The sequence below is a fragment of the Castor canadensis genome, chromosome 6 (assembly GCF_047511655.1).
Source record: "Castor canadensis chromosome 6, mCasCan1.hap1v2, whole genome shotgun sequence".
Taxonomy (NCBI): Eukaryota; Metazoa; Chordata; class Mammalia; order Rodentia; family Castoridae; genus Castor; species Castor canadensis.
In genome coordinates this window covers 5,038,573-5,066,397 of record NC_133391.1, presented here as the reverse complement: position 1 = coordinate 5,066,397, position 27,825 = coordinate 5,038,573, and the positions used below count along the sequence as shown (strand labels likewise).

The 27,825-nt window shown below is 46.2% G+C and overlaps 2 protein-coding genes and 1 pseudogene across 10 annotated transcripts; 2 read left to right on the top strand and 1 right to left on the bottom strand.

Moving 5' to 3' along the window:
• Nucleotides 1-14: 14 nt before the first annotated feature.
• Nucleotides 15-17,351, bottom strand: Zkscan5 (zinc finger with KRAB and SCAN domains 5). 9 transcript variants are annotated; one of them, XM_074075566.1, is made up of 7 exons: nucleotides 17,289-17,351; nucleotides 15,288-15,802; nucleotides 11,930-12,068; nucleotides 9,106-9,188; nucleotides 8,693-8,828; nucleotides 5,287-5,895; nucleotides 15-1,669 (listed from the first exon to the last, which is right to left on the bottom strand). In XM_074075566.1, exons 2-7 carry the CDS (start codon nucleotides 15,699-15,701, stop codon nucleotides 543-545), a joined length of 2,508 nt encoding a protein of 835 aa, XP_073931667.1. In that variant the 5' UTR covers nucleotides 15,702-15,802; nucleotides 17,289-17,351; the 3' UTR covers nucleotides 15-542. The 9 variants fall into 9 exon arrangements, with proteins under 9 accessions (XP_073931667.1, XP_073931666.1, XP_073931664.1 ...); XM_074075565.1 differs by having other exon boundaries at nucleotides 15,288-15,805; nucleotides 17,289-17,347; XM_074075563.1 differs by having other exon boundaries at nucleotides 15,288-15,996; nucleotides 17,289-17,337.
• Nucleotides 5,967-7,361, top strand: LOC141423955 (ubiquitin-conjugating enzyme E2 D3 pseudogene; annotated as a pseudogene).
• A 4,657-nt stretch (nucleotides 17,352-22,008) lies between the features above and the next one.
• On the top strand, nucleotides 22,009-23,077 carry Znf394 (zinc finger protein 394; the record flags this gene model as incomplete). Its single annotated transcript, XM_020161722.2, is given in 6 exon segments — nucleotides 22,009-22,093; nucleotides 22,096-22,393; nucleotides 22,395-22,453; nucleotides 22,456-22,700; nucleotides 22,702-23,006; nucleotides 23,008-23,077. Coding segments are annotated over 6 exon segments (1,062 nt in total), but the record flags the coding sequence as incomplete, so codon positions are not given.
• Nucleotides 23,078-27,825: the final 4,748 nt, after the last annotated feature.

Genomic DNA, 27,825 nt, shown 5'->3' with positions numbered 1-27,825 from the left:
ATGCCTTAAGTCAATTTCTTTTTCAAAGGGTTTAATACTCAAGACAGGAACAATGACTAGTGTAGTCCAGTGGTTGGAGTCATTGTTTCTAGAAACGGCTCCTTGCTGAGGTACCAAAATGAACTTATTATCATGCTGGAGAGTTCTTTCCTTCACTGAAGTCTTCCCTGAATAGATATGCTATTGAACAAGGCAGAAACTACAAATAAAGCTTATTTCTACAGCATTCATGAGGCTTTTCTGTGTGTCAAATTTTCTGAGTCTGAAATAAACAATGACTATCATCTGAAGGATTCCTTCATCCAAAATTCCCACAGGTTGTCTGTCTACACTTTCAAGATGCTAACCACAGCGTTTCTCAACAGAGAAAGCCAACAGGCATTTATTTACTGTGGACAGGCCAGTGTCCCTCCAGGCCGAAGGACTTCACCACAGGTTTGATGGTTTTGTTGGAAAAATGCTTCATGCTGTTATGCTCAGTACAGTAGGAGGTTTCTCTTCTGGAAGGCCTCTGTAAAACTAGGCTGTTTGCAATAAAACGCCTACACGTTTACAGTGTTTGTGGGATCTGTCCTCTCATGGCTTCTGAGATGTTTAAAGAGACTGCAACTCCAGCTGAAACTCACGCCACACTCCTTGCACTGGAAGGGCGTCTCACCAGTATGGATTCTCTGATGCTGGTTGAGATGTGACTTCAGAGTGAAGCCTCGTCCACATTCGCTGCATTGATGAGGTTTTGTACTGGAGTAGATTTTAGAATGTTGCTTTACGTGGGAACACTGGCCACCCTTTTCTCTACACAGGTCACATTTATGGGTTTTCTCTGCAGTGTGAGTTCTGTAATGCTGAATAAGGTCTGCAGTGTAACTGAAGGCTTTCCCGCAGACATCACACTTATAAGGCTGCTCCTGTAACTCCATCTTTTTATCCTCCATCATTGTCAAGTTCCAACTGGACGCTTCTTCGCAAACCCCATTTTTTTCATCCTTCTGCCCCACATGTAGCACCTGGTGCTCAATGAGGCTGATGTACTGGAAAAAGATTTCCCCACACTCGTGACACTGGTGGGATTTCTCTCTCGAGTGGAGTCGAAGGTGGCCGGCGAGGTGTGAGCGCCTCCCGAAGCCCTTGCCACACTCACTGCACTTAAAGGGCCGCTCCCCACTGTGCACGCTCTGGTGCTGCACGAGGTGGGACCTCACCCGGAAGGCCTTCCCGCACAGGGGGCAGCTGTAGGGCTTCTCACCGGTGTGGACCCGCTGATGTTGTGTGAGGTGCACGCGCTGGTTGTAGCTCTTGCCACACTCGTCACACCGAAATGGCTTCTCCCCCGTGTGTATGCGCTGGTGCTGAATGAGGTGTGCGCTCTGGATGAACCTCTTTCCGCATTCATTGCACTTGTGCGGCCTCTCTCCTGCAGAGGACTTTTTGTGGACACAGATGGCATCGCTGCAGCTCAGCCTCTTGGAGGATGGTTGTCCTAGAATTTCTTTCACGGGAATTCCCTGTTTTCTGTCTGTCTTGCCGTCTCGTTCACAGCCTTCGCCAAAACCTTGAACTTGAGAACCTTCCCTCTGGGTTCTCCCTGACAGATCCATGTCTGCTTCTGAGAATTCTGAAATTCTCTTCTTAACATTCATTTTTATATTCTTAGTTCTTTTGTCATTGCCTACAAAAAAAAAAGGACAAATGCCTATGTTGTCATTTTTTTTCCCAGTACTGGCACTTGAACTCAGGGCCTTCACTTTGAGCCACGCCATCAGTCCTTTTTTGGTGAAGGATTTTTTTGAGATAAGAGTCTCACAAACTATTTGTTCAGGCTGGCTTCGAACCTTGATCCTCCTGATCTCTGCCTCCTGAGTAGCTAGGATTACAGGCGTAAGCCACCAGCACCCAGCCTGTTGTCAGTTCTTTAACAAAAGAAAAATAAACTCTAAGGAAAAAGAAGAAGAGCAGATGAAACTATGATGTAACCGAAGCCACGAGGAGACACCTGATGCCAACGAGAATGTCAAGAACAAATCTTTGGGTATTTGTTCAGTGAAAAAAACAAGACCAAAGAAAAGAGCCTTGCTCAGAAGAGCGGTGAGAGTCATAGAGGTTAGGCAACAATACAGACAAGAAAAAAGTGTTCTATGTGGAAGGAGCAAAAGGAATTCTGAAATGGGGGGCAAGGCAGGAACCAGGGAGGGGCTCCATTGCCCCAACATGAGTTAGGCAGGTAGAATGAGGTCGAAGGAAAAGGCAGAATTGGATGGGGAGAAATGACAGGAACCGGAAGGGTGGGAAGCAAAGGTTTATGAAGGGGACATGGAGCTGGGAATACATGATCAGGAAACAAAGCCAGGGAGCAAAGAGAATTGAGCCAGCAATAAATCCCATCGTGGCTGGGCACTGGAAGACACGTGCACTGGGCTACAAGCCTGTGCACGCCTGTAATCCCAGCTACTCAGGAGGCAGAAGTAGGAGAATCCAGGTTTGAGGCCCCAGGCCAATCCAGGTCAAAGCACAAGACCCTATGTGAAAGTCAAAGTAAAGCAAAAAGGGCTGGTAGTGTGGCTCAAGTGGGAGAGCACCTGCCGAGCAAGCACAGGTTCTGTATTCAAAGCCCCAGTACCAGTCTTTACTCTCATTTCCTTCATGAGGAGCAGGAAATGTTTTTCCCTAATTCTCCCTTCTTGACCTTGGTATACTAAAATAAATCCTGGCTAAAACTTCCAAAACAAGACAAAACAAATACCACCACCACCAAAAAAATTAAAATACTGTCAAGAGGGCAATTGAGCTGGGTGTGGTGACTCACACCTGTGATCCCAGCTATTTGGGAGGCTGAGATCAGGAAGACCAAGGTTTGAGATCAGCCTCAGCAGGAAATTCACAAGATCCCATCTCCAAGAGAAATGGATTGGAGGTGTGGCTCAAGTGGTAGAGCACCTGCTTTGCAAGTGCAAAGCCCTAAGTTCAAACCCCAGTCTCACCAAAAAAAAAAGAAAAAACCAGAACAGGGCAGGTAATGTGTGAATCCCCCCTCTTCACCCACAGCCAAGGTTCTGCATCAGTTTCTTTCACAGACACCTTCTGCTTCTTTTTGAGGGGTGCTATGTTTCACACCACCACCCCACCATATCAACTCCATGATGACATGAATAGAGTCCCTGCCAGGTCCCAGGCATCTACCCCTGGAGGCTCAAAAAATATGGTAGCTAGGATTACAGGCGTGAGCTACCAGTGCCCAGCTTCAAAGATACTATTTTTGGATGGATTTACCAAATGGGGCAGTTACCAAGTCAATAGGGACAGAACTGGCCAAGGAGACAGAGGAGCTCAACCCAGAACTGTAACAACTTTACAAAGCTCATAAACCATGAAGGAAGACATGGCAGTGGTTGTTGATGTGAATTACTCATGTAAAACAGAGCCATGGAAAGGCATAATGGACAGTTTTTTAAAGAAAAGGGGGCTGGAGATGTAGCTTAATGGCAGAGCGCTGGACTAGTGTGTGAGGCCCTAGCACTGAAAATGAATGAATGAATGAGTAACCTTGACCAGTCTTAGAATTACATGAAGAATGTTAGTAAGAGTGTCTTTTTTTTTTCCTTTTGGTGGTGCTGTGGTTTGAACTCAGGACCCTGTACCTGCTAGACAAGAACTCTACAGCTTAACCACATCTCAAGTCCATTTTATTCTGGTTATTTTGGAGATAGGGTCTCACGAATTATTTGCCAACGCTGGCCTTAAACCTCAATCCTCCTGATCTCAGCCTCCCAAGGAGGTGGGATTACAGGCATGAACCACCCAGCTCCAAAAGGATCTTGTAAGCTCACAGCTCAGTTCATGGTGATCTCATCCATAAATGTTTAATGTTATTTAAATGTATGTCTCAAAAAGTAAACAGAGAAATCAATCAACCTTACTGATAGCCAAATGAAAATGAATAAAACAAAGAATTCTCTGTGTCTACTCAACTTATTAAAATATTTTTAATAACACTGAAAAAATTAGTAAAATGCGTACACTCGTGTGGTGTAATTGTTTTTAAAAGGAACTTGATAACATGTATCAAGAGCCTTTATAAAAAAGGATGAATGTGTTAGTACATGCCTATAATCCCATCTACTTGGGAAGGAGAGATGGGGAAATATCAGTTTGAGGCTGCTCCAGGCAAAAAGAAAGTGAGAACCCATCTCAACCAATAAGCTGGGCACAGTGGTGGGCATGTCTAATCTCAGCTATGTGGGAGGCATAGATAGGAGAATCAGTCTGAGGATTTAGGCAAAAACGAAACCCTATCAGAAAAATAAGTAAAGCAAAAAGGGCAGTGAGGGAGAGGGGGTTACTGAAGTGGCATGGTGTCTCCCTGCAAGGGTGAGGCCCTGAATTCAAATCTAGAAAAGCCAAAAGAACCATAAAGATATTTTTATCTTTTCATCTACTAATTCCACTTCTGGGAACCTATTATAAGGAAATAATCCTAAACAAAGAAGATGTGTAGGTGTAACAGTTATCAGGACAAAAGAGAAAAGTTTGGAAGGTCAACAACTAAGGATAAATTACAATGTCACTGCAATGGCAGTTGTTAGAAATAACCAGAAGGCAGCCGAGCCACACTGCAAGGTGTGTGCACACTTGACCGCACCCAGGAGAATGACACTATAAAGAGTAACTGTGGAAAGTGACAGTGCTGTTCAGAGGAGGTGGGGAGTCTGGCTGAGGTTTTCCTCCCTCTTCCTGTCCTTCAAACTTCCTGCATCACTGTTATCATTTTAAAATAAAATAAATGAGCCGAGTGCCGATGGCCCACACTTATGATCCCAGCTACTCAGGACGCAGAGATCAGGAGGATCAAGACTCAAGTCCCAACCCCTGGCAGAAAGTTCTCAAGACCCCATCTCAACCAACAGCTGGGCAAGGCGGCTCAAGCCTGTCATCCCAGCTACGTGGGAGGCTGAGATTGGGAACACTTTGGCTCCAAGCCAATCTGGGCAAAACGTTCATGAGACCCCATCCCAATAGAAAAAGCTGGGCATGGCGGTGCATACCTGTCATCCCAAGGGTGGTGAGAAGCAGAAATAGAGAGCAAAAAGGGCTGGAGGAGTGGCTCAACTGGTAGAGCACCTGTGAAGCAAGTGCACGGTCCTGAGTTGAAATCCTAGCACACCCCAAAAAAAGAATAAAGTACACCACGGTCTCTGTGCCTTCCTACGCCTTCCCGTATCCCAAGCCATCTTGACCCACCGTACTAAGCTAATAAAACGACACTGGCTTCTGGTCACTGCTCACGCGTACATCTCTGGGCTTTCTCTCGGAAGTGGCGCTTCAGGTGCTCGATCAGGTGCGAGTGGCGGCCGAAGCTCTTGCCGCACTCGCTGCAGCCGTAGGGCCGCTCCCCGCTGTGGACGCTGTGGTGCTGCACCAGGTGGGAGCTCACGCGGAAGGCCTTCCCGCACACCTGGCACTTGTAGGGCTTCTCGCCGGTGTGGACCCGCTGGTGCTGCGTGAGGTGCACGCGCTGGTTGTAGCTCTTGCCGCACTCGTCACACCGGAAGGGCTTTTCTCCCGTGTGGATTCGCCGGTGCTGAATGAAGTTGGACGCCTGGAGGAAGAACTTCCCACAGTCCCCACAACGGTGACCTCTCTCACCACTCGTGCCCTGCTTTCGGGGCGCGTCTGCACTCGGGCCAAGAGTGCTTCTCTGGGAGGCGTTCTGCCTCGACTTCCCCACCGTGGGGTTCACCCGCCACCTCTGCGCCATGCCCTTCAGGTCACTGCGGTCTGCAAAGCCCTGACTCCGGGGAGCGTTTCCTTCTGCACTTCCTGCAGCCGTCCAGTGCGAGTCCGCGCCGTTGGTCGTCTGCTTCACCACTAACCCTCCACTGCTGTCGCTGGACTCACACTCTGAAATCAGACAAGGGAAAGGGCAAGTTGGCTGCATCGGAAGAAAGTGACAGGACCCTGGCGGGGGGCAGAGAATCTCGCGAGAACCTGCGGCTCGGGCGGCCCCCGGCCGGGAAGAGCGCACAGAACTGCCCTCAAGCCACTGCAGAGCCACCGCTCAGGTCAGCCGGCTACCGGGTTCTCGCGAGATCCGCTTCCCCAGCCCCAGGCCCGTCTGGCAGGGCCCGCGGGAGGCCACGAGCCACTTCCCCGCGCCCGCAGGCAAGGGCGCTGGCCGGACGCGAGCGCGCACCGAGGTGGGGGAGCCCTGCGGAAGCACTGGCTGTGGCGCTGACACGGATTACGAGGAACTCGGGGATCTGGCCCGTGGCCCTCCAGCACAGGTTCTGCAGGTGCAGGTGGGGATGATCTGTGTCACTGGCAAGCTACAGGACGGGACCTAATGACAGCCCACATCGAGGCGGTGTATTCTTTTTGACAATTCACTTTCCTACAGACTACCCCTTCAAACCACCCAAGGATGCATTTTCAACAAGAATTTATCATCCAAATATGAGCAGTAATGGCAGCATTTGTCTCGATATGCTAAGATCACAGTGGTCGCCTGCTTTAACTGTCTCTAAACTTGTTTTATCCACTTGCTCACTGCTATGTGATCCAAACCCAGATGACCCCTAGTGCCAGAGACTGCACAGATCTATAAAACAGACAGATAAGCACAACAAAATATCTCGGGAATGGACTCAAAAATATGCCATGCGATGCTACCTTAAAGTCAGAATAACCTGAATTATAGCTGGAATAAACTTTAACCAAAATAAAAAAAGAAGAAAATGACAGAGGGATACAGGATTATTAAGTGGAAGCAACATGTACTATGAAGGTATGATTTTATAAAATGACCTGCTGGGCTGCACGTGGTAGCACACACCTGTAATCTCAGCTACTCAGGAGGCAGAGATAGGAGAATCATGGTCAGTGGCCAGCCCAGGCAAACACTTGAGACTCTTATCTGAAAAACAAACTAAAATCAAAAAGACTAGGGTGTATGTGGCTCAAGTGGCAGAGCACTTATCTAGCAAGTGTGAGGCCCCAGGTTCAATCCCCAGGACTGGGAAAAAAAAAAAGTTCAAAGGAATGGGACTGGGAAGCAGACCCTCTAGTCAATAAAATGTCATCCTTTTGGCACAGTACAGAAACTTCTGGTAAATATCTGTGCACTACTAAATACAATATGCTTCTGGTTTTTTAGATAAGGTGTTGCTATGTAATTCAGGCTAGCCTCCAACTCATGATCCTCCTGCCTGAGTGCTGGGATTACAGATGTGTGCTACCATGCACAGTTCAAAAAATACTCTTAAATATTCTTACTGAGTTTTTTTCTTTTTGGTGGCACTGGAGTTTGAACTCTGGGGCCCTATGCTTGCTAGGCAGGTGCTTTATCACTTGAGCCATGCCCCCAGCCCCTTTGGGCTTTTTTTTTTTTTTTTAGTTATTTTTCAGGTATGGTCTCATATTTTTTTTCCAGAGCCAGTCTTAGACTGCCATCCTACCTATGGTTCCCATGTGTTGGGACAGTAGGCACATGCCACCATGCCTGCCTCGAACCAGGATCCTCCCAATCTCAGACCTCTCAAGTAGCTGAAATACAACTGAGCCACTGCACCTGGCTTTCCCTGCCTCTTCTTAGTGTGTGCGACCAGCTTCTGACAACATTTCTGTATTTGATGGAGAACTGTCCTTGCTCATTGCTATGCCAGGCAGCTGAGCAATGCAGCGGGTAGGGGAGAAGGGTATGTAAAAATGCCCAATCTGGCAAATTTGGCACTTTACAAAATCGTGATCTTCAAATTCACTAGTGCTCTGTCTGTGCTTCCTGTGGTGGGCTCCTTTTCTCACTCATTTTTCTCAGCAGCTCTATCAAAACATTTCCATCCTAATCCTCCAGGTATATCGCTGTATTTAAAAAACGGATAAAAGCTGGGCACCAGGTGCCAGTGGCTCATGCCTGTAATCCTAGCTACTCAGGGGGGCAGAGATCAGGAGGATCGCAGTTCAAAACCAGCCCGGGGCAAATAGTTCACAAAACCCTGTCTCAAAAAAACCAACACAATAAAGGACTGGTGGAGTGGCTCAAGTGGTAGAGCATCTGCCTAGCAAGCATGAGGCCCTGAGCTCAAACCCCAGTACTGCCAAACAAATAAACAAAAAAATCCTGATACCACCAAACAAATAAAAATTAAAAAGAACTATCAAATTTACTAAGGACTGTAAGAACTACTAAAATTTATTAAAAATCAAACCTATGAATTTTAAACTCTCTTTTTACTTTAAAAAAGTAAAGAGAGAGCATTTTGTGGATTGTAAAATGGCAATCCCTGCCCCCAGTACAATCAGTCTTCATTCATGCCCTTATTATGATACAAATAAGCTGGGCATCAGTGGCTCACACCTGTAATCCCAGCTACCCAGGAGGCAAAGACCAGAAGGATTGCAGTTCAAAGCCAACCCAAGGCAAATAGTTCATGAGACCCTATCTCAAAAAAACAATCATCACAAAAAGGGCTGGTGCAGTGGCTCAAGGTGTAGAACCTGAGTTCAAACCCCAGCACCACAAAAAAAAAAAAAAAAAAAAATCAGAATAAGTTGAGTAAGAAAAAAACGGGCTGACTTACTCTCCCAGAAAAATCAGTCATAGCAATGAAAAATACATGCTTTTGAGAATGTGCTAGAAATAACCCTTTGCAAGATAAAGAAATTAAGACATCCTAATCCATGTAAGTAAAATGGTTCTTACCCATGGGAGCAATACTCCCATAGTTCTCCTTCCTGCCATCCCTATACAGAGACTTCTGGGACTGATCCAAATGTTCCCACTCCTCCAGGATAAAGGACACAGCCACATCTGCCACGTCTTCAATTTTCACCAACTTCTGAAACAGGAGATCTATGCTAAATTTCCACAGCCCATGTTCAAATGGAGCAAGGGGGAGGATCTGGGAGCTTTAAGGAAAGAACTCAGGGCAGGGCCTAGGCCTCTGAGAGAGGGAAGTTGCTGGGCAGACAGGAAACAGACAAATGGGAAGGAAGGTGCCAATGCCACATGGGCCTGGCTGCTACAGAAAGAAACAGACCTCCCGATAAAGACTGGGGATAAAGGCAGAGAAGAACTGTGGGTCCTCGCGGAGGGCAAATGGGGTGCCAGCTCACCTGGGACCCAGCTGAGAGAAGTGATGCTGTCAGCTCCTGGCTGTCCTTCAGGGGAAGGGAAGGAATGTGAAGAACAGGAAGGGCTGAAGGAAGAGAAAAAGAGTTGTGAGGGAGAACACATCGGTCAGGTTCTCTACATCAACAGGTGCCTCTTTGCTCATGAGTCTACAATGACCTCTGCCACACCACAGCCAGCTGCTTGCCTTTCAAGACTCTCTACAGCTGAGCATAGTGGTACACACCTATAATCCCAGCCATGTGGGAGGCACAGGAAGGAGAAGGAGGTCCGAAGCCGGCCAGGGCAAAAAGTATGAGACCCTATCTGAAAATTTACTAAAAACAAAAAGTTTGGGACCTTGGCTCAAGTGGTAGAAGCCCTGCCTGGCAAGCATGAAGCCCAGAGTTCAAACCCCAGTGGGAGGGGGTGGAGAGACCCTCTGCATTATGGCCCCGCCCACATTCACCCTCTAACTCCTCCTTCCTCCCCAAAACCAGACTTCCTGCTTTGTTCTGGCTAATTCCTGCTAGGCCATTTCCCTGCACTCCACGCTGCTTGGAACAACAAGAACGATCTGTCCACGTCTTCCAGGAGCTGAAGCATCCCTGGAGCCCAGGGCGTCACAGGTTTTCACATTCAAGGCACCCATCGGGGGCTCTCAGGAAAGGCCAGGTTCTGATTTGAGAGGCCCATGGTGCAGCCTGAGATTTTCTGTTTCTTCTTTTTCTCTTTGCCCTCCTCTCTCCCTTCTTCCTTCTTTCCCTCCTTCCCTTGCCAGGCAGGTGCTCTAACAGGCCACACACCCAGGCCTTTTATTCTCTTTTTAAAAACAGGGTGTCACTCTGTGGCCCAGGCTGGCCTCCAATTCTCAGTCCTCCTGTCTCAGCTGAGATTCTGAATTTCTAATGAGCTCCCAGGTATTCCTAGGACCCCAACATGGGTCAGCAAGATCTCAGTTCATGGTCTCTCTACGGTTAGTTCTCAGTCAAGAAGCATGTATTAGGGTCTACTCTGTGTGTCATGGGAACACGCAGATAAAACAACTCTTGCCTTCAAAAACTACTTTCTAATGGGGAAGACAGGCACATAAGGCCTCCCTCCTTACAACAGTGTGAGGAGTACTACAACTGAAGCTCCAGGTGGTTGGATCATGGGCAGGGGCTCACAAAGAGCGAGGGGCAGGCAGGAGCAGTAAGCTTTGCAGGCAGAGTGAATAGCATGGTCAGAAGCTGGGACTGGGTGTCAAGGCTCACACCTGTAATTCCAGCTCCTTGGGAGGCTGAGATTGGGAGAATCACAGTTAAAGGTCTGCCCAGGCAAAGAGTTTGCCACACCCTCATCTCTAAATAACCAGAGCAAAATGGACTGGAGGTGTGGCTCAAGAGGTACAGTGGCTATTTTGCAAGCATGAAGCCCTGAGTTCAAATTCCGATCCCACTACTAAAAAAATAAAATAAAAAAGCAACAGCAGCAGGTGGGGTCTTCTGACCCCATGGTCACCTCTGCTGGTCCTTTTCTAAGATTCATGGCACATCTGGATCTCACTGTCAATGTGCGCCCTGATTTAGACAGACAGACCTGGTAGTAATCTCCAACCTGACTAAGGTTTCCTCTGTCTTGAGAACCAATGTGAACATATGACCTGCTTATTTCCAAGGCTCATTTACGAGGACTAGGAAATGAGCAATGACCCAAAAACGCGGGAATGGAATGATGGGTAGAGATGGAAGCCCAAAACAGGGATTTAACTCAGGAATGGCTACAGATTCCAAACAGAACTTGAAGAACGTGCTGAATAGACCATATCTAAATGAACAGTAACTTTGCTGAGATAAGGAAATTGGCTAAGGTCTGGTTTACAGGTCAAGAAACGCCTTGGAAGCAGAAAAAGGAAACCTGATCTGATGAGATAGAGAAGTGGGGAGGGGAGGAACACGAGTGATTTCAAATGTCAGTCAGTGCTTAGAAGATCGTGGTGGAAAGGCAAGGGTGACATAGCTCAGGAGAGGGTTCAAGTACAGGCTCCAGCTGTTTATTTCATAGCTGTGTGACTTTGGACCATTACTCCACCTGTCCAGAACTCAGCTTCTTATTCTCTAACATGAGGATAACAGTTTGATTAAGATTATTAAAGACTGCCGGGTGCTGGTAGCTCAGACCTGTCATCCTAGCTACTCAGGAGGCAGAGATCAGAAGGATTGTGGTTCAAAGCCAACCCAGGCAAATAGTTCCTTAAGACCCTATCTCAAAAAAACCCATCACAAAAATAGGGCTGGTGGAGTGGCTCAAGGTGAAGGCCTGAGTTCAAGCCCCAGTACCACAAAAAAAAAAAAAAAAAAAAAGTCTACTGAACACAACTTTAACTTTCTTTCACAGTACTGGGGTTTGAACTCAGGACCCCTGACTTGCTAAGCAGACACTGTACTGCTTAAGCCACCCTGCCAGCCACAAGAGACTTTTCCAGATCTCTGAACAGGTTGAACTCAGTGAGAGCTATCACCATCATGGCTTTGTCACACCTTCCTTTCTCTCTTCTTTCTGTGCTTGGGCTGGAACCAGGCCTTCTGTATGCTAGGCATTCCCTCTATCTATGAGCTCCCTCCCAGCCCTCACTATAGCTTACAAACCAAAGTGTGCGACAGTCCCAAGCACCCTAGACACGCCCCCTCTCTTAACACCAGGAGCCCACCCCACATTTCCAACCCTGCCCAACCTCCAGCCCTGAAGGGTTGCAGAGAGGCTGCCCAGCCCCCAGTCTCTCTCTTGCCCATGTGGTCACAGTGCCATGCTCTAGCCATGTGTGTCCCACATGTGAATAAACCTCACCATTATCCTCCAGAAGATGGGGCTTCTGTGGCTCTTGCTCAGGCTTGGGGTCCCCAGACAGGACCTGATGACTGAAGGACTCCTGGGCTGCTCCAGATGGTCCTATCTTCTGAGGAAGCGCTTCAGGATGAGTAATAATCTAACAACCACAACCACAAGCCATCAGCATAGTTATATACAGTGGAGAACAAGCCAGCAGAGTCCAATTGGACTGTCATTTGTTCCCTGCCAAACATCTAGTGCACCTCCACAATGACCCAGGCACTAATTATACAGCAGCTTAGAAAACATGGGTTACTCTCATCGACACACAAATAAATAATATTGCACTGTGCTACAGGGTAAGACAGGAAGAAACATGTTGCCATGAGACAGACAGAGTAGGTGAGACCTACTTTAGATTGGATGGCCAGAGAAGGCTTTCCTGAGGAAATGTCACTTAAGTAAACCTGTAAAGGATGAGAAGGCAGCCAGAGGAAAAAGAGGAAGCGGTGACCCAGGCAGAGTGAGCATTAGCCAACCTTCCCACAAGGAGGGTGTTATACAATCCAGGAACCAGAGGGAAGGTGGGGACAGGCTAGTGAAAGGGAGAGAAGAGCAAGGAGGCTGGAATACTCATTGTAGGATGCAAGAAGTCATAATTGGACAGACCAACACTAAGACAAGCTATTTCAAGTCAGGGCTAGCAGCCTCCACCTTCCTGTTCTTGGCCTGTGCTCAACCCTGGGGTGTACTATGCACCATTAGTCACTCTGTAGAACCCTATTCAGGAAGGTACCACTGGCTCCTAGCACACTGGAAGGTATTAAGATCCTGCACAACGATACAGCTGCCACCCTCCTACCTTCTTTGGTTTTCAAAGCATTTTCAGTTTTAACCTTCTAGGACTGAAAACGTGCTATGGGTGTAACATTAAGAGGCAGCTGTACTGTGAACTAGTTGTGGTAAATACCAGTGTGTCTGAAAGTCTGAGTCTCTATGGACCAGTTCAGATTAAGGGTTCAGAATTACTTTTTTTTTTTTTTTCTTGCAGTATAGCATTTGAACTCAGGGCCTCAGACTTGCTAGGCTGGAGCTCTACCACTTGAGCCACTTCACCAGCCAGAACAAGGGTTCAGAGGATTCCAAGTAGGTCAATGGGCACCCAGGTTCCAAAGAACCAAAGCAGCCCTTGAGGCCAATTGGGACCAGGACAAAGGAAGAAAGAGGAGGATGGATGGGGCAGGTGATAAGACTGAGAACAGTGTTGGAGGTACAGAAGGTGGGCAGAGGGTAAGCACAGCAGGTGACCTACAGAGTTCCTTGGGAAATCCCTTTCATGGGCCTCACAGCTCTGCCTGCTACCACATAATGACTCTTATCCTGTCCCTTCCAAAACTGACATGCATATCACAATGAAGAGAGATAAACGTGTAAGGCTGCTGTAGATTTGCTATTTAAAAGATCCTTTGGTGGGGGCGGTTAGCCTAGTGGTTCAGCACTTGCCTGGCATGGGGGAGGCCCTGGATTTGATACCCAGCACTGAAAAACAAATTCTTTTGTTTTGAAAATATGCTTTTGAATATTTACTTCTGTAAAACAGTAAGGAAATTATCCATTCATATTTTAAGTCAGGTTAAAAATGAGCCTTTTCTTTGTTCAAGAAAAAGCAATAGAAACCGTGGCCCTTCCCATCTGCAAGACAGTCCTTCAACGCAGATGAAGGGTCTGGCCGCAAGTCAGTAGCCACCACTCTGTTGCTACATGAGTCACAGAGTAAGTTAACCCAGAACAAGAGTCTGAGATGTTCTGGAATTCTAAAAATCCCATACCCAGAGGGCGAGAATGAAGAGACCAACTCCTTACACTTAAAGCAGTGGTTCTAAAAAAAATCACCCAGCTCACTTCAAACTTTTTTTTTTGTGGTACTGGGATTTGAACTCAGGGCCTCACTCTTGCTAGGCAGGCAATGTACCACTTGAGCCACTCCACCAGCTCAAACTTCAAATTCTTATAAACCCATGACTCCATGATATTTTTTTTGCTATTAAAAGAATAAGAAGCCAGGCGCTGGTGGCTCATGCCTATAATCCTAGCTACTCAGGAGGCAGAGATCAGGAGGATCGAGGTTCAAAGTCAATGTGGGGAAATAGTTTGCAAGACCCTATCTCGAAAAAACCTTTCACAAAAGAGGAGTAGTGGAGTGGCTCAAGGTGTAGGCCTTGAGTTCAAACCCCAGACTGTAAAAAAAAAAAAAAAAATTTAAGTTTCCTAAGCAAAGACAAACAACAAACTGGAAAAATAATACATGCAAATCACATGGCAAACATAATGCTTACTGTTTCTAATAGATAAGGGAAAAAAAGATTTATGTACTGTGGCCAGGCAGCAGTGGCTCACACCTGTAATCCCAGCTACTCAGGAGGCAGAGATCAGGAGGATCATGGTTCAAAGCCAACTCAGGCAAATAATTCTCGAGACCCAGTCTGGAAAACACCCACCACAAAACAGGGCTGGTGGAGTGGTTCAAGTGGTACAGCACCTGCCTAGGAAGCATGAGACCCTGAGTTCAAATCCCAGAACTCAGCCAAAAAAAAAATCTCTCATTGTTGATGGAATTATATTGTATAATCTGCAACAGCTAACAAGATTGCAAATGTGCCTCTAAACCAGAAGTCTTATTTCAAAGCATCCATTCTGCAATCACTTATATATTTGATGTCCATTATAATAGGCAGTAAACATTCAGAAACGACTTAAACGCCTATGATAATAAATTACGGTACATCCATACAATGAAATGGACGAAGGTGGTTCAATACAATGCAGTTTCAAAGAGTGAGGCAGCTTTATTTACATGGAACAAATGAAGAGAAATTATAAAAAAAAAAAAAAAAAAAAGCAAGAGGCAAAAGTGCACAGAGACTTCAAACCATTTGTGTGTTTTGTAAAGAATGTCATCAACACAGATGTTAATATATAAACGAACACGGTATATCTCTGGAAAGATACATAAGTAGCATCTAACAATGGCTGCCTCCAGACAGAAAAATCAGCAGTTGGGAGATAAGGAATGGAGGAAAACTTACTTTTCATTACAACCTTAAGTACCTTTTTTTGGATTTTGTATCATGTCATTCAAAAAACAAATACAATCTTAAAAATAAATAAAATCGCAGATTGTCTTCTACAGGTTAACACACTGGATATTGCTTCTCCTTGCTGAAGTGGCAGGAAATCTCCACAATGTACCTAATCCCAGGAGAAGAAAAGAGTGTGAATAAAGCACCAGAGAGCCAAGACTCTCACCCCTGCTGAGCAGTTCCTTCACTCACTCCTGTCTTCCTCCCTGCACAGGTCTGCTTCCTCCTCCACTCACCTGTTGTCTGCGGTCCTCAAGTTCACTCTGTATGCTTTCAATCACAGCCACGGCCTCTTCTCCGCTTTCGGGGTGATGATCTCTGACCCAGGCCTGGAACTCTTCAGGCAGGATGGTCAGGAACTGCTCCAGCACCAGGAGCTCCAGGATCTGCTCCTTAGTGTGCAGTTCAGGCCTCAGCCACTCACAGCAGAGCACCCGGAGCTGGCTGAGCGCCTCCCGGGGACCTGGTGCCTCATGGTACTGAAAGTGTCTGAATCGCTGGTAAAAGGTCTCCAAAGTAGGCGGGTTGTACTCCTGCATCCAGGTGCAATCTTCCTCTTCCACTTTCACTATGAGGAGGTCTTCCTGCTCTTGGGAAGTCTCAGCTGGAGGGTCTAAGTCTATAACTTCCCGGGATTCTGTCATTATCATTCCAACTCAGAGAAGTTTCTAGAGGCTGGCTGTGTTACTCGGACCCAATTTGTCTTCTGTTCTTTAAGATCTTCTGAAGGGCACTTTTGTAGCTGTACAACCTACTGATATATCGGGAATCATGATTACCAAAGAGATTGCAAGGATGTCATCTACACTAAAGAAGACCACTCCTCAAAGTAATTCACTTAGAGCCAGGGGCTGATGGCTCACACCTGTAATCCCAGCTACTCGGGAGGCAAAGATCAGGAGGATCGCGGTTCGAAGCCAGCCTAGGGAAACAGTTCTTGAGACCCTATTTAAAAAAAAAAAAACCCATCACAAAAAAGGGCTGGCGAAGTACCTCAAGGTGTAGGCCCTGAGTTCAAACCCCAGTACTGCAAAAAAATTTAAAAAGTAATTCACTTAAGTGTTGACTGCAAGGCAGCAGTCACTCTGCCCATAAAATGATGACTGGTAGGAAAGACCTCCGAGATTTAGAAAAAGGTAAAAGAACAGCCATAAAAAAAAAAAATCTGGTATCAGGCTCACCCTAAAACACAGTTTTGGAGGTGAAAAAAACATTTCAGTATAAATAATGGGACAAGATTTATTAACTAGTCCAGACGGAGCCGTTCCTTCTCTCTGCCATAAACCAAATTTAAGTCAGAAGAGGGATTAAAAAAAAAAAACCAAAACATTAAAATGGTCATAACGGATCCTGTCATCCTGTCATTGACGCCACAAGAGGCTGACAGACGAAAGGGAGACTTCCATTAGTCCCGAAAAGAAGTAGGGTTATAGGTACAGATTTAGACCTGGATTCCTCAGAATCGTCCCTGACCCCAAGACACAGAGAAAGGTCCGGACGATCAAGGTTAGGGACAAGACCCCAGTCCAGACACAAAGCCCTATCCTCTCCCCTCCAGTGCCCCGTCCCGGGGAGCTCCCTCCTGAAAGATCAAGCTCTCCGTAGGCGAGGATTGGAACATGGGAGTTCTTACAAACGGAGAGAACACGGTATCCGACACTTCCCAACACTTCCTCGCCGGAAGTAAGCAAGTCCAAGTTTAAGCCATAAATCCCACCCCAGAGAGCACTTCCGAGTCCACTCTAGGAATCCCGGAGGTCCTCGCCTCGCAGCGAGTGGGAGGTGCCTGCTCTGGCCACGCCCCCTGTGGGCAAAATGACCAATCAGCGAAGAGACCGGGCGCGGACCCGGACCGTCCCGCTTTCCACAGCCCTGCCAGTTCCCAGGCCCCCAAGCCATAGGTACAAGGTTACTACAACCCGGCAAAAAAAAAAAAAGAGCCACCTTCTTCCCGACCCCTTCCCAAAGTCACGAAGCACAGGGGCTCCGCCTCGTTTCTTGGAGTGAGGACAGGGGGCGGGGCTTCAGGGGGTTAGGACAACAATTGCTAGTGCCTGATTGGCCGTGGACCTGACTCCCCTCCACCCCCAACGCCCTGCATCCTAACTCGAAATTGGACCGTACCGTTCTTTTCTGCGAGCCCGCAACCCTCACTCATCTTAAATTTTGGACCCTTTGATGTTTTTTTCCACCCGAATTCTCGCCACTCCTCCCTACCGCTTTCCAAACACACCCACCTCTTCACTGCCCCAGTCGGCTCCCTTGGCCCGAAATCTTAACGTCACACAAGAGAGTCTCCGCCTCCTATAGCTCTGGGGACTACATCTCCCAGCAAGCTCCGCGCGGGCCACGCAGTCTAGCCAATTGGGTACGGAATTTGCTTGCAGCCTCGGTCTCGTGAGCCTATCAGAACGGGCAACACTAGCCTTCTGACTGCCAAGAGACATAGTTGTGGGGTTAAGCAGGGCTTCACTGGCCAGGGTTTGGGGGGACTCATCGTTAATAATCTCTCCCTTTACTGTGATGCCTAACCCTTTTCCAAATCCTTCGCTGTTTTCAAAGCTAGCCGACAGGAAGAACAAGAGTTCCTATCACCACTGCTAAGAAGCCCGTCGCAACGATTTCCACTTGCATTTGGAAGCACAGCCTCTGCAAACAGATGAAGAAGCATTTACAGTTTGTTAGAGGACACTTTTCAGGGCGCCTAAAATCATGCATGATAAATAACTTCCTAACGAGGACCAAACTCCTCGTGAAAGTCTGCATTGTTTGTGTTTTGTGCGTTAGTGAAGTTGACATTTAAAAATTAAAATAGAAGGGGTTGGTGGTGTATCTCAGGTAGAAGATTTGCATAAGCGAGCTAGAAGCCCTGGGTTCATCCCCAGCACCACAAAATAAATAAATAAATGAACAAATAAGTATTTGTCCAGGCTGGCTTTGAACCTCGATCCTCCTGATCTCTGCCTCCTGAGTCACTGGGATTACAGATGTGAGCCACCGGCGCCAGGCTCCCCTCTACTGGTTTTGAAGTCTAATTTGCATGTGCTTTTTGCGAGATCCACTTCATATTCATTGGAATGTGAGAAATTAAACTTAAAACATTTTCCAAGGTCAGGTGTGGTGGTGCACGTCTGTAATCTGAGCACTTGGGAGGCAGGAGGATCACCAGTTCAAATCCAAACTGCCCTGTAAAGCAAGACACTGTCTGAGAAGAACAAACACAAAACATTTTCCAGGCCTCTCCAAAACGGCCATTTCATAATTCAGGCATGTTCAAAGGGGTTTTCAACCTGGATGCCATGCTTGGATAGTACTACTTTTTTATGAGGGGATGACACTCAAAAAGTTTCAGATTTCTAGTTGGCAGAGTGGCTCAAGAAGTAAGAGCAAGTGTGCCTAGCAAGTGTGAGGCTCCGAGTTCAAACCCTAGTACACAAAAAAAACATTTCAGATTTTGGCTTTTCAGATTGGAGATGTTTAACCAGTAAAATCTATGCAAATATACCCAAATGAAAATAATTCCAAAGTCTGAAGTATTTCTGTTCCCAAGCATTTCAGATACAGGATACTCAACCTGCATGTACACATATGAGTGTGCATACATTTACATATTTATAGAATGTATATTTACATAACACATTTACATACTGGGTTCGTTTTTCACTGCTGAGATAAATAACTGAAGGGAAGAAAGATTTTTTTATTTTGATTCAAATTTCAGAGGTTACAGTCCATGGTCCACTGCAGACATTGTTTCTAGGTCTGTGGTGAGGCAGGACACAATGGCGGGATGGTGTGGTAAGCAGAGCTGTCATCTCATGGCAGCCAGGAAGTAGACCAAGGATACAGGACAGGACCAGGAAAAGATGCAGCCCAAGGACAGGCTCCCAGTCCAGATAGGCCCCACTTTCTAAAATTTCCAGCACCTCCCAAAAAAGCACCACCAGATGGGGTCAAGGCTTCCACACATAAGCTGGTAGGAAATATATGATACTCAAATCATACAAATACACACCATACTGTGAGCCAGACAGTCCTGGAGTCAGGACTCCAAGATCAACATCTCCTCAACCAACATCTCCCTCCCCTGTTCTTGAACCTTCCCTTTCCAAGAATGGTGGCTGTATCCTCTGAATGGGCAGCTTAAATTCAACAGGGCCCTCTCAAAAGACTATCTGGTTGGGTAATTGTCTTACTATGAAGTACTCAAGGGAAAGGAAAGGAAGTTTTACTGAGCACCTGCTGTGGGTGAGGTACCCTCTGCTACTCAGGTATTGGCTGTCTCTGAGGAAACAGTGTCTCAGAAGGCCAGAACTGGAATGTGCAACTTTCTGGTTTTGTATTTTTCATCTGTATCAGTTTTCCATTTTGATCAATCACACATATTTTGTCCCTACAGTCCACAGAAAGCCTTTTCAGGACTCTGAGAGAATGTTAGCCTCCATCTTTGGTGCCTTTGGAACATTCCATCAATGTAATACTCAACAGTCATTCCAGGCACTGTGGCTCACATCTGTAATCCTAAACTCACGTCTGTAATCTTAACTACTCAGGAGGCAGAGATCAGTAGGATCGCAGTTCAAAGCCAGCCCCTATATCAAAAATACCCATCACAAAAAAGGGCTGGTGGAGTGGCTCAAGGTGAAAGCCCTGAGTTTAAGCCCAGTACCTGCAGAAACTAAAAAGACTCAACAGTCACGTCATTACTTAATTCTCAGCATTTGCTCCAGGCATTGGAGTCCAGCCTCACCCTGAGACTAGTGGTAGTGCTTTCCAGGGACAGCAGATAATAAAGGGGGGTCTTTTGTCCTTCCAGGGCTTGGTGACTGTTGAGGATGTGCTGTGCCTCTAACCTGGGGAGAATGGGGGCATCTGGACACAGCTCGGAGGGACTTCTGCAGGGAGCGTGCAGAGGCCCTTGGGAGTGCAGTCCTGCCTAGTGAGTGCTGTTACTCTGCTGCGTTGTAGTGTGGGTGACTTGTGGAGGGCTGGTCTCACTACGACACTTGAGCCAGCCTGCCACTCGCATTCATCAGCCGAAAGCATTTATTCTGTGACCAAGACAGGACTTTTCTATCCTCTGTTACTAGGTGACAGATTCAGCTTTTTATTTTTGTTCACTTTTTCCCCATTTTTATTATGATGTACTTGTTGTACAGCAGGGATTCGTTGTAACAGTTCTGAATTTTGTTCATTTTTACTGTTTTGTTTTTGTTTTTGAGACAGGATCCCTGTGTGTAGCCAGGCTGGCCTCAAACCCCAAACCCTCCTGCCTCAGCCTTGTGTGTGCTGGAATTGTAGGTGTGCACCACCTAGCCTATTTTTAATACTTCATACATGAAGCATTTAAAAAGATAATGAGTACCTGTGAATTTACCTCTGAAGTTTGTGAAATTTTAATATGTAGCCACATTGGCTTCATTTTTTTATGGAGATAAAAAGGTGCGGCTGTGGGCAAAGCCTGGTGCACCTTGCCTGACTTTGTCCGCCTTGCTTTTTTACCAGGGTAACCAGTATCCTGATAGTGGCATTTACCGTCTTTTTTTTTTTTTTCTGGCAGCAATGGAGTTTGAACTCAGCCTCATGTTGCTAGGCAGGTGCTCTATCACCACTTGAGCCACTCCACCAGCTCTTTTTTGTGATTTTTTTTTCCGAGATAAGGTCTCTCAAACAATTTGCCTGGGATCTTCCTGATCTCTGCTTCCTGAGTAGCTGGGATTACAGATGTGAGCCACCAGTGCCCAGCTTTCCTATGATTTAAACAGTCTTTTCCTATTCTACTTGTTCCTAGATATAATATCTCATTTACCTGAGAATTATGGGTTATAAAATTTTCTTTTGTTTCATGTGGTTATATAATGTAAATGTACATACTTGTGTTAGAGGTTTTCCTAAAATGCCATTGACCTTTCAACTTCCATTTGTATTTAGTAGTCACACATAAGAATTTTGTCCAGAAACAACTGATCACACATTAGGGCCTGTCGTCAAGTGCTACTTCAGGAGAGAATTCCTGTCTGTTCGTGTCTGTAGGGTTTTTGGCCTGGGCTGGTAAGTTTTATACTTAGACACATTCACTTAACAAATATTTAATGGAGTGTCCACAGTAAGCCATGGCCACCCTAGGTTGTGAGTAGTCTGAGGACATGAAAATCGCCTTCCTTTCTTCTTGGAGGGTGTAAGCTTTGGAGCTAGCAATTTAGGAAGCACAACAGGAGACTGGATTCCCAATTTGAGCATGGTCCCTGTCCCTATTCTCAGGTGTGCCTGAAGTCTCTGATAGAAATTTATCTAGTTCAGCCTTACTGGGGAGTAAAGTGCAGAAAAATTTTGTCTTCTTTTCTTTTTCTTTCTTTCCTTCCTTTCCCTCCCTCTCTCTTTACTATTTTTTTGAGACAGAGTCTTGCCATATAGCCCAGGCAGGCCTTGAACATTCAGTCTTCCTGCCTCCTGAGTGCTGGGTTATAGGTGTGTACCACCACACTCGGCTTCATCATTCTTTTGTTCACTTGCAACCAGCCCCCCTAGATTGACCTCACCAAGAAGTTGCCTTCTGACAGTGGTAGCACCCGCCGTAACCATTGTTGTGACTCACTGGGTGAATAGAATTCTCCTGTTTATCCACCCTTCAATCATGGAATGAAGTCTGTTCTGCCTATCTTGACAGCCCCTCCAAATGTACCTCTCAGGATACAGTGATTTATACAGCAGGAGCAAGGGGCTGGGATGGAAGAGATGATTGGGTAGATATAGAAGCCATTAGAATTAAAGGGAAGATCCAAGGTTTGCCCTGGCAAATGTGAGTACCTCTGATGGATTAATTAAAATAATTTCACTTAAGGAGTTTGATGGAGACTACCTAAAGGGGTCTGGGGTTGTCATTCTGCTGGCACTTGCTCATTTCCTACACAGGGGTGAAATGGATTTAATTTGTATTTTAACATTTCAACTTTGGAAACTAGAGCTGAGAATGAGTTGATTCCGAAGCAAGAAATCTTAGAAGCACAACCACAGGCATGGCTACAAGAATTGTCCCAGTGTAAGTTCCCCTGTTTGCTGAGTGTGGTGATGTCTATGAGAAGGGAGGAGAAAAGCAGCCAAGAAACCCCATTTCGCTGACACCCAGAAGTCCTCTTGAAGAGCCTGCACTCACCAGCACCTCACATCTGTCCACAGAGACGAGAGTCTCTAAAAATAATGAATTTGGGAATAGCGGCCGAAGTTCCAGCTTTGTTCTTGGTCAGAATGTCCAGACAGCAGAGAGTCCCTTGGATGGAGATGGCCATGGGTCCAAGAGCAGACAGAGTTTAGGTGAGGGAAAATGTTCCACGTGGAAACCTCACAACTGTTGACAGTGGAGACAATGCCCATAGTCTGAGCCTTGTTGAGACACAGAAGCATTTCATGAAGTAAAGTCTTATAAATATGGGAGTTGCCAGAGTTTCAGACAGCGCTCGGACCTCTTCAAACACCAGCACATCCACACAGGTAAGAAACCCTATGGATGCCAAGAATGTGGGAAAAGCTTCTGCCAGAGGGCTGCCCTGATCAAACACTGGAGGACACACACAGGCGAGAAGCCTTGTGCGTGCCCACAATGCGGGGATTGCTTCTGCCAGAGCCCACATCTGAACCGACACTGGAGAACACACACATGCCTGGGAGAAGCACTGCCAGTGTGAGGAATGTGGGGAGACCTGCCATATTTCCAGCCTGCACAGACATCAGAGACTGCATATGGGGGAGAAGCCCTGCAGATGTGAAAACTGCAGCAAGAGCTTCAAACAGCCTTCCGACCTCCTTAAGCACCAGGGCATCCACACTGGGGAGAAGCCTTACGGATGTTCTGTCTGTGGGAAAAGCATCAGTCAGAGTGCAGTGCTCGCTAAACACCAGAGAACTCACACTGGAGAAAAACCCTACAAATGTCTGGACTGTGGAGAAAGCTTTAGACAGTACACACTTCCTCGGACACCCGAGGCTCCACCAAGATAAACTCCCATCACATCGATGTGCTTCTGCGTGAACTGTGTTTTGAATGCTCAGTGACTTCCTTGTCTTGAAACTACATTCTTTGACATCTGGTGTTCTTTTCAGTCACTTGCGGGTCATAATTCCTTGGACGCCCTACACAAGAATAGGATCAGTTTGACTTGAGCCTCAGTACATACTCCAATGGAGGAATAAGTAGCCCTCCAAAAGATGAGGCTGTGCTGTTTACAGGGTGTTTAATGGTGAGAGCAAGGACCACATGACCAAATTGTCCTCCTCCCTCTGCTTTTCAATGAAATCTTGTCCCCTTTAATTATTTCCCTAAGCTTTTTATTTTTTTATGAGTCAGGGCCTCACTATATAGGCCATACTGGCCTTCTGCCTCAGCCTACAGAGTGCTGGGATTACAGGTGTGCGCCACCACACCCAACCCTTATCTAAGGATTAATTTTAGTTACTTATAATTATTTCTCTCCTTTGGTGATGGGAAGAATTTTAATTACTTCTTAGTTACTGAAACATCTGGTAAATTTCAGTCCATACATGAGATACTCTATTTTTTTTTTTTTTTACTTCTTAAGAAAATTAAGGTTAGGGAGTTGCTCAGCTGGTAGAATGCCTGCCTAGCAAGTGTGAAGGTCTGAGTTCAAATCCCAATAACACCAAAAAAAATTAATGTGACCATATAAATATACAAACAGGTTTAAAAAAAAGAAAATTAACTTTGCAGAGTCCCTGTTTTTCTCCCATTTTGGGAGTCTATAGGAATCCAATTTTATAACTTGTTGATTTCTTTTAAAATAAGAAGGAAAAATCACCCAAAGAAATTTGCTTAATTCTTGTCACTGTATCCTTTTCACAGTTTACTGAATAGCTCAAGCATGTGAAACTTGTGTTTCTGTGCTACCTTGTGTGGGTGTGCACTCTTGTGCTACAGTGTTTTACCCTGCGCTCAGTAATCAGTGCTCCCCTGGGCTGTCTCGGGGTCTCCCAGAGAGCACATGGAGGACGGAAGCCCTGTGGGTTCTTGTTACCAGTGATCACCAGTGTTATGCAATACTCTTGGCATGAAATCCAGCCATATGCATTTCTCCCTTTGATTCCCAAGCAGCCCTCTGAGGTAAGTGGGAACCTATGTCATCCCACTTACAAACGAAGAAACTGAGGCTCACGTTTGATGCTTAAGAACTCAGGCGATCTGACGGCTTGTCCAGTCAATACAAGTTTTCTCCTTTACCTGAGTGAGTGGCCCCCATTCTGTGATTACCTTGATTCCGTGATTTTCGCTTTATAATTGCTCACACCCTTTCTCCCTCTTGCTTCCCCCAGCTGAGAACTCCTGACTCTGCTCCTGTCACCTCTGCCCCGTTCTCCAGATAGAGCCTGTGCAGGGAGGGCTGTGGGCCCCAGTGGTATTGACAGGTTAGTGGGTGCATCATACCCATGACAAGAATATGAACTGGAGGGTTTAAAACCTCGTCACCCCTTCCCTACCCAGCACTCTTTCCACCAGAAAATGGGGTTGGCTCTATCATTCCTGTTGGGTCCAACTTAGGCAGAATATTATTTTCTGAAAGAACTCACATTGCATCCTAAGTCTTAATCAACTTCCGGAGACTACATTCCGGTAATAAGCATTGCATCTGAATTATTTTAGAACCTTAATTTTTTTTTTGGCAGTACTAGGGTTTGAACTCAGAGCCTTATGCTTGCTAGGTAGTCACTCCACCTCTTGAGCTACTCCACCATTTAATTTTTTAAATCTAGGGAATAAAAGCATATTACTGTATTTAGGAAATTAATAAGGGACAAAACACCCATCTATAATTGGCATTTTTCAGTATTTACCAGTCATTGTTTCTGTGCATAGATCCTGCATAACGTCTTGGGGTCTTACATGGCTTTAGATCTTTATGCTTGTCTTTACCTCTTATTCTCCACCCAGTGAAGGGAACAGGGGACCTTTCATTTTTACTGGATATTTTAGGCATTTCAAATTTTTTTCTTTTTAGAAATTGCTGCAATACACATCTTAATGGAAAGATATCAAAGAACTTACCTCAAACTTTTCATTTTGCCGGGAAGTCATCTGTCGATCTCCACTCTTTCAAAATCTACTCTTTCTAATTTACTTTAGAACCCTAGTGCCTGTGGCTCACGCCTGTAATCCTAGCTACAAAGAAGGCAGTGATCAGGAGGATCGTGGTTCAAAGCCAGCCCAGGCAAATAGTTCGAGAGCCCCTGTCTTCAGAAAAAAAAAGGCAGGGGGGGCGGGCCTGGTAGAGTGGCTCAAGGTGTAGGCCCTGAGTTCAAGCCCTAGTACTGCAAAAAAAAAAAAATTTAGAATCTCTTTAATTTTTGCTTTATAGTTGCTTACACCCTTTCTCTCTTCGTTTCCTCCAGCTGGGAAATACTGGCAAATGGAGGAGCCACTCTGAACTCAGAGCTAAAAGCCACCCTTGAGAGGACTTGAGTGAGGTGACACTCAGACTTGCCTGGTGCATCACTGACATGTGACCCAAATGCAAGTCACGTGCAGGAAGAGCAGATTGCAGTCAGGGATGTTTTAGTTAACTGTGACCCCAACATGGAAAACTAGGAGAAAATGAGAGGTTTTCTGGGTTTTAACTGATTTTATAGTGTTTAAATGTTTGTTTGCTTTTTTTTTCTTATAACAGTGCTTCATTTTAGTACAAATACAGCACAATAAGAAAGTTACAGTGATCCTGTCAAGGAGACACACCTTTTCGGCCCAGTGAAGTGCTCTGGACATCCCTGACTCCCACCAGGGCTAAGATGCCACCAATAAGCTGATGGTGCCTAGTCTCCTAGGCACGAGGACAGTGGATCCAGTCCACTAGCCAAACAGGAAAGTCCTGGGGGCTGGCTGGGTTTGGGAGTCCTGTTGCCTCACCAAATGTGAACAAGGATGAACGTGCATCACTAGTGACTTTGTCAGCCTGAGCAACCTGGCAGTACTGGGGACTGAACTTGGGGCCTCGTGATTCTAGGCAGGTGCTCTACCACTTGAGCAACGCCCCCAGTCCAGACAGCCTGAACCGTTAGTCTGGCACCTGTCTAGCCTCCCGAGGATGGTGGCACTCTGAGTCCTCTTGAGACAGGGGGCTCCTTCGTGCCAAAGCAGGTGAGTTCAGTAAGGATCCCAGACAGGCCCCATCCCTCCGTCCAGTGTCCCAGAAATTTTACTGAAGCATGTCCAGGATATTGAATGTTTCATAGGGACCCTTTACAAAGGCCTTTCTGGTTTTATTGTTAACAGAAAAGTGGCATCAGTAAAACTCCCATTTTTCTATTCGTTCCCTACAGGAGGCCTTGGTTCCTCTCTGCCACTGCTATCCAGCAAACCTTTCTGCTGTGGTAATGCCCGGATCTAGGATGACCTTGAAATGTGACTTCTGACTAAGGAACTTAGTTTTGAATTTATTTAGTTTTCTTAATTTTTTTCCCAGGGTTAGGGATGGCACCCAGAGCCTCACATATGCTAGGCAAGTGCTCTACCACCGAGCTACATCCCCAGCCCCTAATTTTATTAAATTTTAATGAATTTAAATAGGCTCAGTTGGGTAGTGGCTACCATCCCAAACAGCCCACCTGTAGATGTCCTTCCTCTGGGGGCAGACATGGCTGTGGTCAGCCTCTCCCATGTGATCCCTGGAACCTAGTTATGCCTCTCTCTGGAAAACTGGAAGCTGATGCATCTGAGTAGAAGAGACTCAGCAGCCTGAGCCGGACTGCTTTCCTTAGCCCTATTCTCCCAAGGTGGAGTTAAAGACAGCTTATCTCTCACTAGCTCCCCAGTCTAAGCCTCAGCTACATTAGGGAGGCAAGCCCCTCTTCTCCTCTTTCCAATTCGTGCCGACCCATACAGGTGTGCTGACTAGGTATTTCTCGGCAGTAATCTCAAGTCTCCTCCTCCAAGGGGATGAGATTTCCTAAGTACATAGTTTGCCACTTGCATTTTTTCTTTCTTCCTTTCTTTTTGGCAGTACTGGAATTGGAACTCAGGGCCTCACACTAACTAGGCAGGCACTCTATCACTTGAGCCATGCCCCTAGCCCTTTTTGCTTTAGTTACTTTTTCAAATGAGTCTCACGTTTTTGTCCAAGGTGTGCTGGAGCTCAGTCCTCATACCTCTGCTCTTGTGTAGCTGGGATTATAAATGTGTGCCACCATGCCCAGTTTGTTGGTTGAAATGAGGTTTTGCCAAATGCCTGGGCTGGCCTCAAACCTCCATCCTCTTGATTTCTGTCTTCCGAGCAGTTGGGATTATAGATGTGAACCGCCATGCCTGGCCCAACCTGGAACTGTCCATGGAATCTAGCAACACATTACTTTTAGTTTAGCAATGCTTCTTTTTTCTTTTTTAATGTACTGAACTGGGTCTTGCACATGGATTCTACCACTGACCTCCACCTCTCCCCCCTCCCTTTTTGTTGGGTCAGGGTCTCACTAAGTTGCCCAGTTGGCCTCAGTTTCCCCAATAGCTAGGATATCAGGCAAGTGCCACTGCACCTGGTAAGCAGTTCTTAACATCTCACTAGTTAGTAGTGGGGAGCTCTTACTGTTTTCAAAAATCTGTACCAGAGCAGGTTATGTTTCTACATAACCCAGAAAAGGCAATTCTTAAACCCAGGCCATCCAATGTTCTGGCCTGGGGTCTCACAGGGCAAAGCTTCTAACTAAACTGAGGGGACAAGGGCGCAGGGGATTAAGAGACAGAGAACACACAACCAGCTCATGACTGTTACCTATCTCTCTCAT

Excerpts from the sequence above, each read along its gene's own strand:
- Zkscan5 (XM_074075566.1), bottom strand. The coding sequence starts at position 15,701 with ATGATAATGACAGAATCCCGGGAAGTTATAGACTTAGACCCTCCAGCT. Across the intron at positions 12,069-15,287 it reads TTGAGGACCGCAGACAACAG|ATTATTACTCATCCTGAAGC; the intron begins GTGAGTGGAGGA and ends TGTGGTTGTTAG. Across the intron at positions 8,829-9,105 it reads TTCTCTCAGCTGGGTCCCAG|AAGTTGGTGAAAATTGAAGA; the intron begins GTGAGCTGGCAC and ends CTCCTGTTTCAG.